Source organism: Phytophthora cinnamomi (assembly GCF_018691715.1).
Source record: "Phytophthora cinnamomi strain GKB4 chromosome Unknown Contig2, whole genome shotgun sequence".
In the NCBI taxonomy this organism is placed as follows: Eukaryota; Oomycota; class Peronosporomycetes; order Peronosporales; family Peronosporaceae; genus Phytophthora; species Phytophthora cinnamomi.
The window spans coordinates 769,826-785,040 of record NW_027150935.1 but is presented as its reverse complement, the minus strand read 5'-3'; the positions used below and the strand labels follow the sequence as shown (position 1 = coordinate 785,040).

The following is a 15,215-nucleotide window of genomic DNA, read 5'->3' as shown; positions in this document are numbered from 1 at the left end:
ACACCAGCAACAGCAACTACTTCAAGTGCAGCTATAGATACTTCAACAGCACTGTTGAAAAATCCTCTCATTGCTCAAGTAGTAGTTAAGATGTTCAATGCTTCACTACTTTCTTGCTTTTATGTTTCCCTTTTCACAACGCTGTACTAGTATGTCTAAAATAAAATACATATAGTTTCGCGAGTCGAGCAATATTTCAAGTTTTCACTAGGGTTGGAGTGGATAGAAATCAATACACCTCACATAAAAAAATTGGGAGCCGTACGGTGAAATTGTCATGACCAGGCAGGCATCCATGATAGCCTGTGTTGGCGTGCAGACCGCCCGTTCGTAAGAAGTCAAATACATGATGTATACGGGATCATTTTAATCCGGATTGACTAAGTTTAATCAACTAGTAATGTTGCACCAGCCGCTGGAATTGCACCCACCCGAATAGCAGCCGCTAACGCAGCGATCCGATGGCTGCTACCGCATGTCAACGATGTATCGGTTCCTGTGCAGCTGCTGCAGCAATGTATTATTGGCAACAATCGAGTTGCGGGGAGCGTGGCGTCCACGTGCACGAACATTGAATAGACTATCCAAGGGGCTCTTCCTATTCAGAGCTATCCAGGGATTTACCATATTTCCCTCTCTTGGCTGCTTCCACTTGACCCCCTTAGTTGAGCTTTGTACAAGAGAAGTTTGGAGCCTATTTATCGATTCCGTAGGTAATGAAGTAACCAAAGTCAAGAGACGTTGTGGATTAGGTACTTTGCGTAAATCTATCGAATCCGTAGGTAATGAAGTAACCAAACTCAAAAAGAGACAGTTGTGTACTTTGGATGGTGTCCGATATGACGAGGCACAGGGCGGCCATCCCATCAACACAGTCGATCGTTCAATGAGGGGTTAACGACATGTCCTCGCTTTCGGCACCTCCCTACTACCGGTTCATTTTCCATTTTGCCGTCTCCCAACCAAGTACAGCTCCCGATGCTTCAAGCACTGTCTTCCGTGGCGACGCTACTTCTCTCGGCCACAATGGTGCTTAGTCTCCCTGTGCCCGATGGAACTTGGCCTGTAAGCCAAGGCAGTGTTTCCTTTGACGAGGCCTACATCATCAAGGCTGGCGAAGTGTTCGACGGAAAAATGCAGACGTTCGACCGCTCCAACCTCACGTGTCACGGCCAGGAGGAGAGTGGCAACACCACAGCCGTGTTCCTGCTCGAAGCAGGTGCTACGTTGAAAAACGCTATTATTGGTGTGAACCAAATGGAGGGCGTCCACTGCGACTACAATGATTGCACGATCGAGAATGTGTGGTGGGATGATGTGTGCGAAGACGCCCTGAGCATCAAGGGTGGCAATGCTTCCAGCGTATCGAGAGTTCTTGGCGGTGGTGCTCGCTACGCGGACGACAAGGTGATCCAACACAACGGATTCGGTACGGTCATCATCGACGGGTTCTTCGCCCAAGATTTCGGCAAGTTGTATCGCGCGTGCGGGTCGTGCAAGAACAACCCCGTTCAGCGCTTCGTGAACATCCGCAACGTGTATGCCGACCTCGAGGTCATCAAGGCGCAGCGCGTGGAGCCGAACGTGAGTATCGTGATGATGAACGAAAACTTCAAGGACGAGGCTGTCTTGCGCAACATCTACGTCAAACCCGGCGCGGAAAACTACACCGAGTGCGGCTGGTCGCGCGGTGTGCAGAAGGGTGACCATCCTCTCTACTTGGGCAACGGACCGAAGTATCCCGTGTGCCAGTATTCGATGAACGACATTCACCTCGTCAACGGCAAGGGCAAGGGCGGTCTACAGCAGCAGCAGCAACAACAACAACAACAAGAGCAAATGCCGGGCACGGTACGCCCGTGAAGGGGTCAAATAAGCTTCTCCCAGGGAAGAAGAAATGACTAGGCAACTAGAAGCAGAGGCAAGTAGCCGCCTGTACGTGAATTGTAGTGGTAACATTTCAAATTCAGAAATCACTTCAACTTGAGTCTAAATCGATATGACTACATGTATCTTGAAAGGACACAACCGCCAACGTTTGCCACGATGGACAAGTTGGTGCAGTTGCAAGCGGCACTGCGGACCATCGAGACTGGCCAGCGTCTCGAGTCAGTAGACGGTGTGCTTGTCCGACAGGTCCTGCCGCAGCCTCGAGCTCAGCCACAGCAGGTGTCTCCAGAATCGGACGTGAAGGAGCTCTATCGAGAGATTCTGGCGCTTCGGAAGGCCAGGGCGAAAGCTAATGCGAAGCAAAAATCCGATCAGAGCGCCGACGACGAGAAGAAAGATGGTGACGAAGGTGCTACGAGGTCGCTGTCGCAAAAGCAAGCAGCGAGTACAAGGCAAACTGTGTCGGTGGTGGATACGCGATTGGAACCTGCTGCTCCGTCGTCATCTGAGCGCGCTGGCATCGTTGTCAATAACAACGGCAAGAATATTGCAGAGGAATTCGCTGCAAACATAGCGGAGACTAATGTGCTGATGCAGACAGCTCTGGCAGCCAGAGGGAAGGAATTGCGACGGTCCGAGAAGGCAGTGGCACGTGCGGATGCAGAGCTTCGCGAGGAGATAAGTCGCGCCGAGAAAATCCTGCCGTCCAAGTTCCTATTTGAGCGAAACCTCGCTAGCGATCGGGCACTGGAAGCTGCGCGGAACGTGTTGGTCCGCTTTCAGCATCGCTTCTATAAACTCTACTTTCGTCGCTGGTGGGTGCTCACGCTGGAACTACGGCTGCAAGCCCAGCGTCGAGCTATGGCACAAATTGTGCGTGTTTACCGCGGACATCGAGGGCGCCTAGAAGCACGACGTCTGCGGAGAGAACTCGACGCTCTGCAAACTCAGAAGCGTCAACTTTTGGCGTTCCGCATCAAGTATCGCTCGAGTCAGGCTGTAAAACTGCAGATGGCATGGCGCCACTTTCTCCGCAATCGTACTATTAAGTATCGCGAGACGCGGCAGGCTGCTGCTAGCCTTCTTCAACAAGCATTTCGAACACGTCAATGGCGCAGTCAGTCGCTGGTGACGGCGCTCGCAAACGCACGGAAGCTGTTCGCTGCCGTGAGCTTACAGAAGTTGTATCGAGGGCATCGGACTCGACGCAAATTGCTAGAAACTCGACAACGTCAACGCCAAGAAGAACGCGTGTAGCTCTCGCACTGCTTCGCAGTATGTCCAAACGAACACGCGCTGTCTGGATGATCGAAAGACGCGGTGCAGGCTACTTGATCGCCCATCAAGCGATATTTCCCTACGCGATGCGGAGGCGATGGCACCGCCTACACAACCAGCTACGACGTCAGCGCGCAGCGAAGTGTATTGCTCGGGCTGTCTGCAGTTGGTTCGGTGTGGAGGCTCGACGTGAGGTCGCTAGGGCGAAACACGTCACTCAATGGCTTGCATTGGTACAACGCGAGCACAAGCGCTCACAGGCTGTCGCTGTACTAATTCAAAAGCACTTACGGCGGTGGGTCCAGCAGCGCAAGTTTCTTACGGCTGAAGCAAGACGCAAGAAACTCGCGAGGCGGACTCGCCTGGCAGATAAAGCTCGTCGAATTAATTCTGCTCAGTCGTTCAACGGTGCCGGTGGGTTGCCAGCTGCAGTGACTTCACCCGTTCGCCGTACTGGTAAAGCGTATCACTTCACACCAAACCTCGGGGTAAACCCTCCACCAGCCCGACTAATGGCACTACTGAAACCCATACAAGGGAAGGGTATCAACAACCGAAGGTCTCAAATCCCTCAAGTCGAAGCAGCAACGCTTTTGCAACGGTGTTACCGACGTTACCGTGAAAGACAACGAGTCCAGATTGGAGCTTGGAAGGCTGCGGCGCAGAAAGTGGAAGTTCGCGCAGTACGAAGACGTAAAGCAGCGACGGAGATTCAGCGACGTGTTCGAGGCATTCAAGGCAGACAATTGGCTCGACTTCGCCGTGCTGAGCGTCTTTTATTGCGCTTCGTTCTCCGGTGGAAATGGAAACGTGCTCAAAAGCGTCAACACGCTGCCCGACAAATTGCTCGATGGTTTAAACAAAAGAGGATACAAGAGCTTGCCAAGGTTTGGGGTGTGGAAAAACACAAGCGGTTAACAGCTTCTATGCGAGTGCAGCAGTGGTATCGTATTCGTTGTTTGTTGCCGTCGCGAATGGCGAAAGTCCTGCGGATTGTCTGGAAGCGTGAAGAGACTTCTACCTTTTGCGACCAGAGCTTGTTGCTTTGCAGACAGCACATGGCTGATGGATTCGTAGTGCAGTCGTTCGGTGCAAGTCTTGAAGATGCGTTGCAGCCGTTTCTATCTGACCTACCTGCACCGTCACGGTCTTCTTTGAAAGCTAGACCATCACCGACAAAGCAAAAGGCTGCCGCTGCCAACAGTAGCAAGTATCACGCTACTGTCGTGTCGTTCCCGATTCTCCAAATGGCGTTTTTGATCGCCAGTGGTTGGAAAATGCCGTTTGTATGGCGTGAACTGGATGGTAAGACTCTTCTCCAAACCAAACTGGAGCGCGCTAAGGCCGTGGCGTTCTTTCGATCACTCGCTAAGCGAGGGAAACCAGTTGCCCATCAAATTCAGCAAGCCCCTACCGTTGAAACAGGACCAACCTCATCATCTCCAACTCGCAGAAACCTGAAACCCCCTCCGAAGGGAGCTAAAGCAATGACTGCTGTCGAAACATTTTCGTCGGTAGATGTGGATGTGGCAGTAGCTAGAGCCACAGGTGGAGCAAAGGGAGCCCTCGACTTCGCAGCATTTGTGCGCGTGCTCGGGCTACTGGGCGAGATCTCGCTAACTCAGCACTCTCAGAGCGCCTCTCCGTACTGGGGTCGTTATGGTGGTACCGAAGCACGTGTATTGGCGTTGCTGTGGTTTTCGCTGCTTTACCACCCGACAATGCAGCCTTTGTCGAGCCAATTCGAAGTGTACGTTTCAGACGAGCTATCTCGCCATGCTACGCGTCTTCAAAAGATTTTTACACGGCGGCACAACAAGTTGCAAGGCGCAGCAGCTCTGGTTGAAATACGACTTAAGCTGAGGACTCAGAAGCTTTCTCGCGCTGCAGTAGTGGTGCAAACACAAGCTCGAAGATTGCTCGCACGTTGGGAGCTACGACGCCGAATGCAAGCGACGTACGAGAAGTTCCTGGACCCAACGTGGGGTCTGCCGTACTGGATGAACCCACGGTCGGGTTACTCGACATGGCATAAGCCACGAAGGTTAGGAGCTGAAGACGTTCAAGGCGAGCCCGTGCCATTCCCTCCCCCAGAGCGAACACTGAAAGCCGCATGCAATGGACGGAAGGACTGCGATCGCTGTGCAGTGTGGGTGTGCTACGACTGCGACGAGTTTTTCTGCGTTCAATGCTTTGAGGAGTACCACAAATCCAAGCCCATTCGTGAGGCCAATGAAAAAGGCAATGAGGAACATCTTGGGTCACCTCATAGCACTGGAGAGCCTGAAACGGACACTAACGAAGAAGATGATGAAACCCAGCCTTCTGTTAAACGAGAGCACGAGCTTGAGCGACTCATGCTATGTGGGTTATGCAAATTCCAGCTCGCATCGCGTCGCTGCCTTGATTGTATCCCAAAACCTGGCACCAAGCCAAAACCGAAGCTGCCTCCTTCACCCAAAGCAAGTTCAGCCAAGATGAGAAAGCAGAACAAGAAGAACCCTGCTGAGAAATCCGCCAGCGGTGAGGACGAAGGCAACACCAGTGAGTCGCTCTTCTGCGATGTATGCTTTGGCTTCTTACATCGCCGCGGCGGCCTGAAAACCCACCGCACGGAGCCTTTGCTGGAACTCTGTACGTCGTGTATTCCCCGGGACAAGGAGGATAAAAGTGAGACCTCGCACCAGCAGCCATCCACGAACTTCTCAATCGCTGGAGCAGCCGACGCCGTTCAATGGGAATGTGAAGCTTGTGGTGACCCACCTCGTCGAGTTTGTGGGCGCTGTGCTCTTCAAGTTCACCCAAAGGAAAGTTGCGGGGAACTACGCCCCGTTCCTCTTCAAACGTTGGGCAGACGCCAGCGCACCCAGCGCCTACAAGAAGAGCAGGAAGCTCGAGACCGCAGAGACCTGGATAAAATGCGTGCTAGGACTCTGCGAGCCCGTCAGGAGCGCTGTGCCCGAAAAATCCAGACATTCTGGCGGTCCCAGGCACCAATTCTTCGGGCAAAACGCGTAGTTGACGCTCGTCGTAAAGAAAAGAGTGACCAGTGGCTGCGACGTCAAGAAGATGCTCGTCAAGCGAAGCGAATGGCGTACAGAGCAAAGAATGCATTGGGAATGGCACCACCACTAAGCACGGACTCATCTGTACAGAGAAGACTCCGAAGCTTGCATGCCTTAGCGCGTCGACAATTATCCATTCGTGCCAGATTTTTTGGGCTGCTTATCGACGAGTACGTAAGAGTGGGGATTCCGCTACCGGGTCTCGGTTTGCTCCAACCTAAATCAAATGAGATCTGGACGAGCGAAGACCTACGCGGGTGGGTTCGCAACCGACAAACAATACGTTTCAAGAAGTTGAGCCCGCGAGAAGCTCAGCCTGCTGAACGAGCGCTGTGTGCGTGGCGACAGCTTGAGCATTGGGGCAAAACTGAAGTTGGAGCACCTGTACCAGACAACCAAGGGCAGAATTCTGAAACTCCGCCAGAACCCTCGTCGGATACAACATGGCTGGCGGACGTGCACCCGAAGCAATTGGTCACTGAAAGCATGGTTCCCCTGGCACAACCGTATGACCCACCCTTGCCCAAAAGGAGGCGCAAAGCTGCAGGCGAAGAGGAGGATGTCGTGGAGGATATTCCAGTTGCGATGTTCCTCGTAGAATTTTCGCTGGATTCGAGTCGAACTGTGTTGATCAACCACTCCCTGTACGTTGTGTTGAACAGCGTTAGCCTGGCGAAGAGAGTTTTGACGATGTTTGTATGATGTGAACAGGGCCGAACGATTCTGGGAGTGGAAACGGCTGAAGATGTTGGCCCGGACCGAGCGAGCAGCACAACGCCAGCGGGCGAAGGACTACATCAAGCACCGGAGAGAGCTCGAAGAGAAGAGAAAGAAGGAGGAGGAAGAGCTACATCGCCAAGAAAATGCTACCCCCGCAGTCAATACTCAAGATCCTCCTGCTGTTACTGAAATCCCCGCCACTACTGATCTAACACTAAATGCTACCACCACTGCTTCAGAGCAGCCATGGCCTGCGCCGAACTCAACATGGCCAGCGAACGAAGCAGCTACAGATCCATACTACAACTACAGCTACTACCCCTCGGCTCCGGCTAACGCTACCGAGACTTGGACGGGGTACGAAGGGTATTCGGCGAGCTATTCAACAGGCTACGACTACGGATACAATAGCGCTACTGCGCTAGAAATTTCCCCTACTATGGCTGGAGGGACAGCTGGCCTCGTAGACAGCAGTAGCTACTACGGAAATGGAGGCTACGCTGGCGGTGGTGGCAGCAACGAATCCGGCGCCTCGAACTGGTACGGGACCGAGTACAGCGCGTACGACATGTCAGGCTACAGCTCAGCAGCCACAGACTATGGGAACAGTGCCGGTGCTGCGAGCAACGGTGGATGGGTAGCCAACCCGGGATACGACGGCAGCACCTACTACGACGAGACACAGGCGTCAGTCGACCCCAACGCTGCTTGGAACGCAAATGACGGAGACTACAACTACGCGTACAACGGTGCAGAGCAATGGGGACAAGAAGGCTATGCGCAAGACCAGTATCAAGGCTATGATAGCTACGCTAATGCAGCCGACCTGCCGTCAGGGGCAGCAACGAAGACGGACGGGTACTACTACAACCCCGACGCATCCAGCGGTGACTATACAGCCCCGCAACCCGCCGTCGCAGCGCAATGGGAAGAAGTGTTCGACCCGGCCACGCAGCAGACGTACTACGTGAACCGCGTCACGAACGAGACGGCCTGGCAGCTGCCTTCGTGACCGAGGGCAAGTTGAAGTGGTCAGATGGCTACAGTCAGTCACTCTTCTGCGTCACTCCAACGCGGTATTCCACGTACGTCACACCAAAAAGCGCCAAAATGTCGAGGCCAACCAATTCGCGGCCAGTGCTCCATACGTGTAGCTCTTCACTACGCAAGCAGCAGTCAGAGCCATGGCCCGTAAGAGCAGCGGAGCGCGCAAGGGCCGCGCCGTGAGCGCGCTGGTGCGCGCCGAGGACGCAGCGGAGGAGGAGATCCTGGAGACGCCGGCGCTGAGCTCGGCGGCCGCCGACGCCAGCGACGCCGAGAGCGACGACGAGCAGGACGCGGAGGCCGAGGCGGAGGCCGAGATCGAGCGCCGCCTGGTGGCCGAGGCGCAGGCCGAAGCGGACGCCGCCAAGCGCGAGAGCAAGGGCGTGTACCACCGCGAGGCGCTGCTGGCGCTCGTGGCCGAGTGGGACGCCCAGCCGCTGCCGTGGGTCGAGACGCTGGACACGTGCGCCGTGCCGCTGGAGCTCGAGAGCGTGCACGACGACCTGAAGCGCGAGGTGGCCTTCTACAACAACACGCTGGCGGCTGTGCGCCTGGCCAAGGACCGGCTCAAGGCGCAGGGCGTGGCCTACAAGCGGCCCGACGACTACTTCGCCGAGATGCTCAAGAGCGACGCGCACATGGCCAAGGTCAAGGACAAGCTCATCTACGAGCAGAAGAAGATCTCGGCCGTAGAGGAGCGCAAGAAGTCGCAGGCGCACCGCAAGGTGGCCAAGGAGATCCAGGCCGAGAAGGTCAAGGAGCGCAACCAGCAGAAGAAGGACACGCTCGAGGCCGTCAAGCAGTGGAAGAAGCGGAAGGGCGCCGACAAGGGCGGCAAGCTCAAGGACGACGACGACGGAGAGCTCGACTCGATCATCGGCGGCAAGCGCAAGCACGCCGGCGCCGACCGCGACGCGGCCAACAAGAAACCGCGCGTCAACAAGGCGCGCGAGGCCAAGAACGCCAAGTTCGGCTTCGGCGGCAAGCGCCGCCACGCCAAGAGCAACACCAAGGAGAGCACCAACGACATGTCGAGCTTCCCCGGCGCGCGCAAGGCCAAAGCCAAGGCGCAGGCCACACCCAAGGGCGGCAAGCGCGCCGGCAAGGCCGCGCGCGCCAGCCAGCGCAACAAGAGTCGGCGGTAAATAGCTGGATGGGCGGGGCGCAGGCGACGCCGAAGCGTATCAGCTTAGTTAGGCAGTAGAGACCCTCACGGTGCGCGTCGGGCTGTGGCTTGCTGCTCCGCTTTAGATGATAAAGAGCTTTATATTTTTTTGTTTCATTCTTTTGGTGCCTGGTGTTCGCTTAGCCTTCTGTCGTTGTTAGTTGTACTGTTCACTGCAGTCAGCTCAGGCAAACAGGTCTGATCACAATTTGGTTTCGTGGACTTCATTATGAAGCAGACACTGCCGTAGATTACTTGGGCGCTAGGATACTATCGATGGACACCTCTCACCTAACTCCCACTCGCTTAAAACGGGATGTTGTTCTGCTGCATGAAGGCCAGCAGCATTTGTCGCTCGTTAGGCGGCAACATGTCCAGCTTCTGCGGGGTCATGTCGCGCGCAAGCTCGGCGATGGCGTCGAACTGTCCGGCAGGCGCAGCGTTATCGCCAAAACCGCTCGGCTTGGACCGCTTTGACGGGTCATTATCTCCAGACGGCGGCACCTGGCCTTGCTCACCAGGATACGGCCTCTTCGCCAATCGAGGGTCTCTACCTGCACGTCGAGGGTCACGGCTAGCATGCGCCAGGTTACTGCTCGGAGGACCGCTACTTTGCGGCGGGCCAGTCGGAGTTGGCATCAAGCCCGGTTGGGGCTGAGCGTGCATTGGGCTGGAGGTAGGAACGGCTCCGGGTCTGCCGGCCATAACAGAGCTTGAGGCTTGGGCGGCCAGAGGCCCAGGTCGTGCACTCCAGCGCGTACCGCCAGATTTCGCCGAAGCTGGTGACGGCACAGGAGCCATCATAGCCGGCTGGACGCCGGGGGGCGCCACCCCGAGGATGCCAGGTCCAGAACCCATCATCGGCGGGCGAGGCGGAGGTGGCATCATCCTACCGGCCATCGGTGGCGGCTGGTGCATCATTGGAGGGGGAGCCAGCAGCACCGGTTGCGCCTCTGTCGACGACGGAATGGGGATCTGCAGCGTCTTGAAGCTCTGGACTATCGCGTGCGTGAGGGCCGGATTGGCCATGAGGATGCTCTTGGTGACCTCCGGCTTCTGTCTCGCGTGCTCCTTGAGCTGCACCAGCATGTCGTAGAGCTTGACTGGGCCCAGCCGTGCAATGGCCGACTCGATGGCGTGGATCGCCATCTCGCCCGTCACCATCGTCGGGGGGCCTCCATCTGCCCCGCCGTTCCTGAAGTTGCTACTGCTGGTTCCTCCGTGGCGGGTGTGGCCGCCATTGTCGTGACGTTTTCTGTCCGCTCCCCCAGACTTGTCACCGCCGTCCGCGAAGTCCACGCGCAGGTTGCGGCCGTTGATCTCGTACCCGTTGAGGTTGCGCATGGCGCTCAGCGCCGTGGCTCCGTCCGCATACTCACAGAAGCCGTAGCCCTTGGGCTTGCCGGTCTCTCGGTCGGTCACGAGGCTGCGAGCGACGCAATACAGTAAAAACACCAGCAAAGTCAGTGGAACGGTCTCCTCCACCCCATCGGCAGCCATTCCGAGGGCGTTAGGAGGCCCCAACGCACCGGAAGTTCACGACGGAGCCAGCCTCCGAGAAGATCTCCTTGAGCATGTCCTCCGTCACATCGTACGGGATGTTTCCGACTGAGAAAGTTTGAATCACAGCACAAAGTCGCAGAAAGCAGTGTACAGGACAGCAAAAGTGGCATTAGTGGCGAAGGGAGGCAAATTGCGGCCCGGGAAAACGACCAGCGCGTAGCTGGGACACAGAGGAAGAAGATGGCGTGGGGTTGGCGGCGCCCAGGGACGTACCGAAGACGCTGCGCTCCTTGGCGGAGCTCGCGCGCGACTTATTGCTCATTATGGCGCGAGTTTTGAGGCACTGGGATCACGCGCTCTTGAATCCAAGGTGCTGCTCTTATATCATAGTTTTGGCTTACTATCATTATTAGGTGTACTACACGAGATAGCTACTATCTATTCGGATCATACAAGCATGATTTGAGTATGCGAGTTGAAGTTGGCACACGCATCTCGTTGATATAAACCGACTTCTGTTCGACAGTTTAACCGCTTGGTACATGTACTACATGTAGGCACAGAGCTTGGAGTCACAGAGCTTGGCTGTAGACCACCGGCGTCATTAGCAGCGCACGGACGACCAGCCGACTGCGAAACTGACACTGCCACGCTGACAAGTCGGATCCACAGGCCGTGTAAGCATTTGTTAGTGTCCCCGCTTCCCGTCTTGGTTTTCGTGGGCGCAGTCTCCGATGGCGATGGCTCTTTTGCAGTCCCGACTCTCAAGAGGTACCGCCGCTCTTATCCGTTTCCCCTCCAGCGGCTGTGCACTCTATCGTAGAGCCCGTCGAGCTCGATGATCTACAAGAGATACCAGCGCTAATAGTGTACCTGGCGAGGCGCTTCGGCTAGGCATTGCACATATCAAGCGGTGTGAAACCATGTTTCTCTAGTTCTGCATGATGTCTCTTCCAAATCGCTTCTACACTCGGGTTCTTCTGCAATAGTTGTGCACCCTTGCACACAGCGAATTTGTTGATGCAGTCCAGGCGAGACTAGAAGCAAACGACCTGAAGGATGAGGCTGTACTGTACCAGCTCCTCCGTATCTAACGACAGTCTGGATTTGGTCGCCGATTGTTGGACCGGGTCCAGCACCGCACGGCTCGCTTTCGTTGATCGACGTCCCGATAATCTAACGCTGCTCAGAAGAGGCGAGCTATGTTCATGCGTCTCGGGTGTACCAGCGAGACGTAAGCAAAAATAGAGGGCGGGGCATGTACGGAGGCTTGCTTTGTCCCGTTCCTCTCTTTCACTCATGGATCTGCCCACGGATGGCTCCGGCAACCACAGTGTGCCAGGGACGCTTCCGGCAGTCTGGATTCTCTTATCGACGCGAGCTATGCATCAACACGTCCTCGATCTCAACCACGTCAGACGAGCATGGTCTTGGCGCCGGCAGTATTTTTCGATTTGGCGTTGGCGGGGAGTCATGGTTAGACCACAGCCGGTTTTAACGTGTACTGTACGTCGTCGGTTGAATTGATCATCGCCGGGTCAGCCGATCCAAGCAAGAGATTGTCCCTCGACCACGGCGTGAAGTTGGGCTGGCATCAGGATGTCGAGCTCGCACGCCAAGGCTGGTGCGACAAGAAGCAACGTCGTCTTTCAGCTAGGGTACATGCACATCTATCCTCTACTGGTGAATCCAGAGTGACCCACACACGATGGTCGACCGTCGGCAGGTCAGAATTGTGGCGAGCCCACACGCGAAGGCTTCGCGCTTTGTGTTGCGAAGTCTGCGTGAGTAATTCGCCTGCCTGCTCGAGGCGTCAAGCACCTCGGCCGGTGCCCCCCTCCCCCAGCAGGAACGTTACTTCACGGTGTTCCTCACCCGAGCCGGACGCCTGCAGCCGGTCGATCCTTGAACCGGAGACAGCGCTACTCGGAGCATTATCATACTGTGGTGCTGGTTACACCAATCGTGCTTTGGGTGTGAAAGCAAAGCGCGGAAGGGATCGCATGACGCCTGCAATCGGGATAGCCCCGTGAAGTGCAGCAGGCAAGGAGAACGAGGACAACAAAGGAGAGGTGGTGGCTGAATGCTGCGTGCACTCCTGCCGCCGGAGGAGGGCTCTGGTTTGATGTGGTTGACCGGCAGCATCGGCGGACAAAAGCAGATCTCGGGTAGCATCCCTGCAACGTATCTCCTCGCAGGTAGCCAGTTCAATATAATCAAACTAAGTACATCAAGATTTTTTACCCGAAATACAAGTTGTAAAATGGTTTCATGTCATGGTATTGGTTATATACTGTACTGAGACTGTGTGCTGAACTCTTGCCCATCGCGGTTGTCAACTCGTGCTGCTTTGATTGGCGTTTTGCGCGAGTGCAAGTTGTCCTCGCGCGTCCGCTCGAGCTCCATCGTCCGCGCTGGAGGCCGACCATGCGTCTCTTGCATCCTCGTTGCTGCCTTTTTGCAGTTGGTCCACCGTCGCCCGGGCTTTCCTCGCCGCAAAAAAAGCGGCGGCGCCACTCCCCCAGCGCTCGCTCTCTCGGTCTCGGACAGGCCGACGCGTCCTCGGCTCATTCTCGGACTGTCACGCTCGCCTGCAACCGCGTTGCTGCGTCGAGTGGCGACCGACACTACTTGTCAGAGCGTGCAAGCTGTTGCGCCCGGCACTTACCTGCACTAGCAGCGCGATGTCGCTCGCGTGGCTCCGCAGCCACGCCCGCAATCGCGACCGCGGCAACTCGCGGAGCCGATCCAACAGCCAGCGCCTCGCCGCGCAGCGCGCGCACCGCCAGTTCGCCGGCGCCGAGGCGTACGCGCCCCGCGTGACGTACGACAACTCGTTTGTGGTGGACAGCAGCGTCACGTCCCGAGATGCCAACTGGCTCACGGACGAACAGTACAAGCGCCAGTATCTGCGGCTCGGCTGGGAGGTGGCGCCGATCCGCAAGGACGGCAATTGCCTGTTCCGCGCGCTCAGCGACCAGCTCTACGGCCACGAGCGGCGCCACCTGGAGCTACGCCGCCGGCTCGTGGACTTCATCGACCTCGAGCGCGCCTTCTTCGAGCCTTTCGTCGCCGGCGAGGGCGTCGTCGAGTACTGCGAGAGGCTGCGGGAAGCCGGCGCGTGGGGCGGCCACCCGGAGCTCGTAGCGGCCTCGAGACTGCTGGGCGTCAACATCATAGTGCACACAGGCCCTGTCAAGCGGCTGCGTATCGACACGGACAAGTACGCGCTCACCAAGGAAGGTAAAGGCAAGACCATCAACCTGCTGCTGAAGCACGACCACTACAGCAGTCTCCGCAAGAGGGAGAAGCCTCTCGAGCAGCAGCACGGATGCTCCGACATGTGTCTGTGCCGGCGAGTGGTGACTCCCTCGCGAGCCTCGCTCGACTCCCGCGCGTCGCTGGGCGCGCGTCCGTCAGACCTGAGCTTGAGCTTTGTGGACGTGGGGCGGCGCAGCTCTCTCGGCGCGCGCCCTGTAGATATCACGCTGGGACCCGATAAGCGTCCGCGAAGCCTGAAGGGGGCGTATGGACGCAAGCCCGTGCCCGATGCCAGCAACAGCGCTGAGAGAAGTTCTGGGCGCAAGAAACACCAGAGGGCCCCGCTCAAGGTCAAGGCCCGAGCGCCCGAGAAGCCTAAGGCTCCAGCTCCCGCCCCGCCGGCGCAAGCTGCACCTGCCAAACCGAGAACACCAGCCCCCGCTGCACCGAGCAGGCCAAATGCTCCTGCGCCTGCACCGCCGGCCAAGCCGAAGACAGCAGCGCCTGCTCCACCCAGCAAGCCGAAATCCCCAGCACCTGCTCCGCCTAGCAAGCCGAAGTCCCCAGCCCCAGCTCCGCCCGCCAAGTCTCGACCAACGGCACCAGCACCAACTCCAACGCCATCTCCACCGGTCAAGAAGGTCCAGGCACCTGCTCCGGTTGTGCAGACCGTGAAACCCAAGGCAGCTTCTCCTCGAACGAAGCCGAGGGCGCAGATCCCCACTCCCCCGGAGACGCCGAAGAGCCCCGGCGTAGTGCTTTTCCAGCCAGAGTCGTTGAAGCCTGTTGTGAAGCCCAAGGCCCCGCTGGTGGTGCTGTTCGAGCCCGAGAAGACCCCCGTGTCAAAGCCGACTTCGTCTCCGGTCTCCAAGAAGGCAACCGTGAACACTGCCACGCCTGCAAAGCCCACGTCGGCCACGGTGCTGGACGTTGAAGTGGAGGAGCCCGAGGCTGTTTCGGTTAAGCCCAGGAACGCCGGTGTCCACCTGCCGCGCCGTGCGGTCTTCAACGGCGGACGGCGTCGTCGATCCAGCGCAGCCGCGTTGGCGTTGATGCAGGAGGTTTCTGCCAGCCTGAACGCTCCTGAGCCCGTAGTTGTGGCTCCTCCTGCTCCTGCTCCTGTGCCGAGCCCTCCGGCCCCGCCGGCCACGCGTTCCGTGGCAATCAAGAAGTCGAGCAAGAAGGTGTTCCACCAGGGTCGCCCCGTGTCGGCTGCGTGCTGAGAGAATTGAACCTCAGCCGTAGCGATCGGAGTCGTGCCTTCCGCGTGTCGAGGTGAAGACTCGCGA

General features: G+C 57.1%; 6 protein-coding genes across 7 annotated transcripts; 5 read left to right on the top strand and 1 right to left on the bottom strand.

Moving 5' to 3' along the window:
- Window positions 1-978: 978 nt before the first annotated feature.
- Window positions 979-1,863, top strand: IUM83_12283 (pectate lyase; the record flags this gene model as incomplete). Its single annotated transcript, XM_067936901.1, has 1 exon — window positions 979-1,863. One exon carries the CDS (start codon window positions 979-981, stop codon window positions 1,861-1,863), a length of 885 nt encoding a protein of 294 aa, XP_067800173.1.
- A 183-nt stretch (window positions 1,864-2,046) lies between these two features.
- IUM83_12282 (uncharacterized protein) lies at window positions 2,047-3,147 on the top strand (the record flags this gene model as incomplete). Its single annotated transcript, XM_067936900.1, has 1 exon — window positions 2,047-3,147. The coding sequence occupies one exon, from the start codon at window positions 2,047-2,049 to the stop codon at window positions 3,145-3,147; it is 1,101 nt and encodes a 366-aa protein (XP_067800174.1).
- A 3,572-nt stretch (window positions 3,148-6,719) lies between these two features.
- IUM83_12281 (uncharacterized protein) lies at window positions 6,720-7,965 on the top strand (the record flags this gene model as incomplete). Its single annotated transcript, XM_067936899.1, has 2 exons — window positions 6,720-6,877; window positions 6,945-7,965. 2 exons carry the CDS (start codon window positions 6,720-6,722, stop codon window positions 7,963-7,965), a joined length of 1,179 nt encoding a protein of 392 aa, XP_067800254.1.
- Window positions 7,966-8,137: 172 nt separating this feature from the next.
- On the top strand, window positions 8,138-9,142 carry IUM83_12280 (RRNA-processing protein EBP2; the record flags this gene model as incomplete). The annotated part of the gene is made up of 1 exon (XM_067936898.1): window positions 8,138-9,142. The coding sequence occupies one exon, from the start codon at window positions 8,138-8,140 to the stop codon at window positions 9,140-9,142; it is 1,005 nt and encodes a 334-aa protein (XP_067800255.1).
- A 326-nt stretch (window positions 9,143-9,468) lies between these two features.
- Window positions 9,469-10,987, bottom strand: IUM83_12279 (cleavage stimulation factor 64-kda subunit; the record flags this gene model as incomplete). 2 transcript variants are annotated; one of them, XM_067936897.1, is made up of 4 exons in its annotated part: window positions 9,469-9,691; window positions 10,028-10,588; window positions 10,692-10,770; window positions 10,939-10,987. In XM_067936897.1, 4 exons carry the CDS (start codon window positions 10,985-10,987, stop codon window positions 9,469-9,471), a joined length of 912 nt encoding a protein of 303 aa, XP_067800190.1. The 2 variants fall into 2 exon arrangements, with proteins under 2 accessions (XP_067800190.1, XP_067800191.1); XM_067936896.1 differs by having other exon boundaries at window positions 9,469-9,585; window positions 10,105-10,588.
- A 2,362-nt stretch (window positions 10,988-13,349) lies between these two features.
- On the top strand, window positions 13,350-15,149 carry IUM83_12278 (OTU ovarian tumor-like cysteine protease; the record flags this gene model as incomplete). The annotated part of the gene is made up of 1 exon (XM_067936895.1): window positions 13,350-15,149. One exon carries the CDS (start codon window positions 13,350-13,352, stop codon window positions 15,147-15,149), a length of 1,800 nt encoding a protein of 599 aa, XP_067800096.1.
- Window positions 15,150-15,215: the final 66 nt, after the last annotated feature.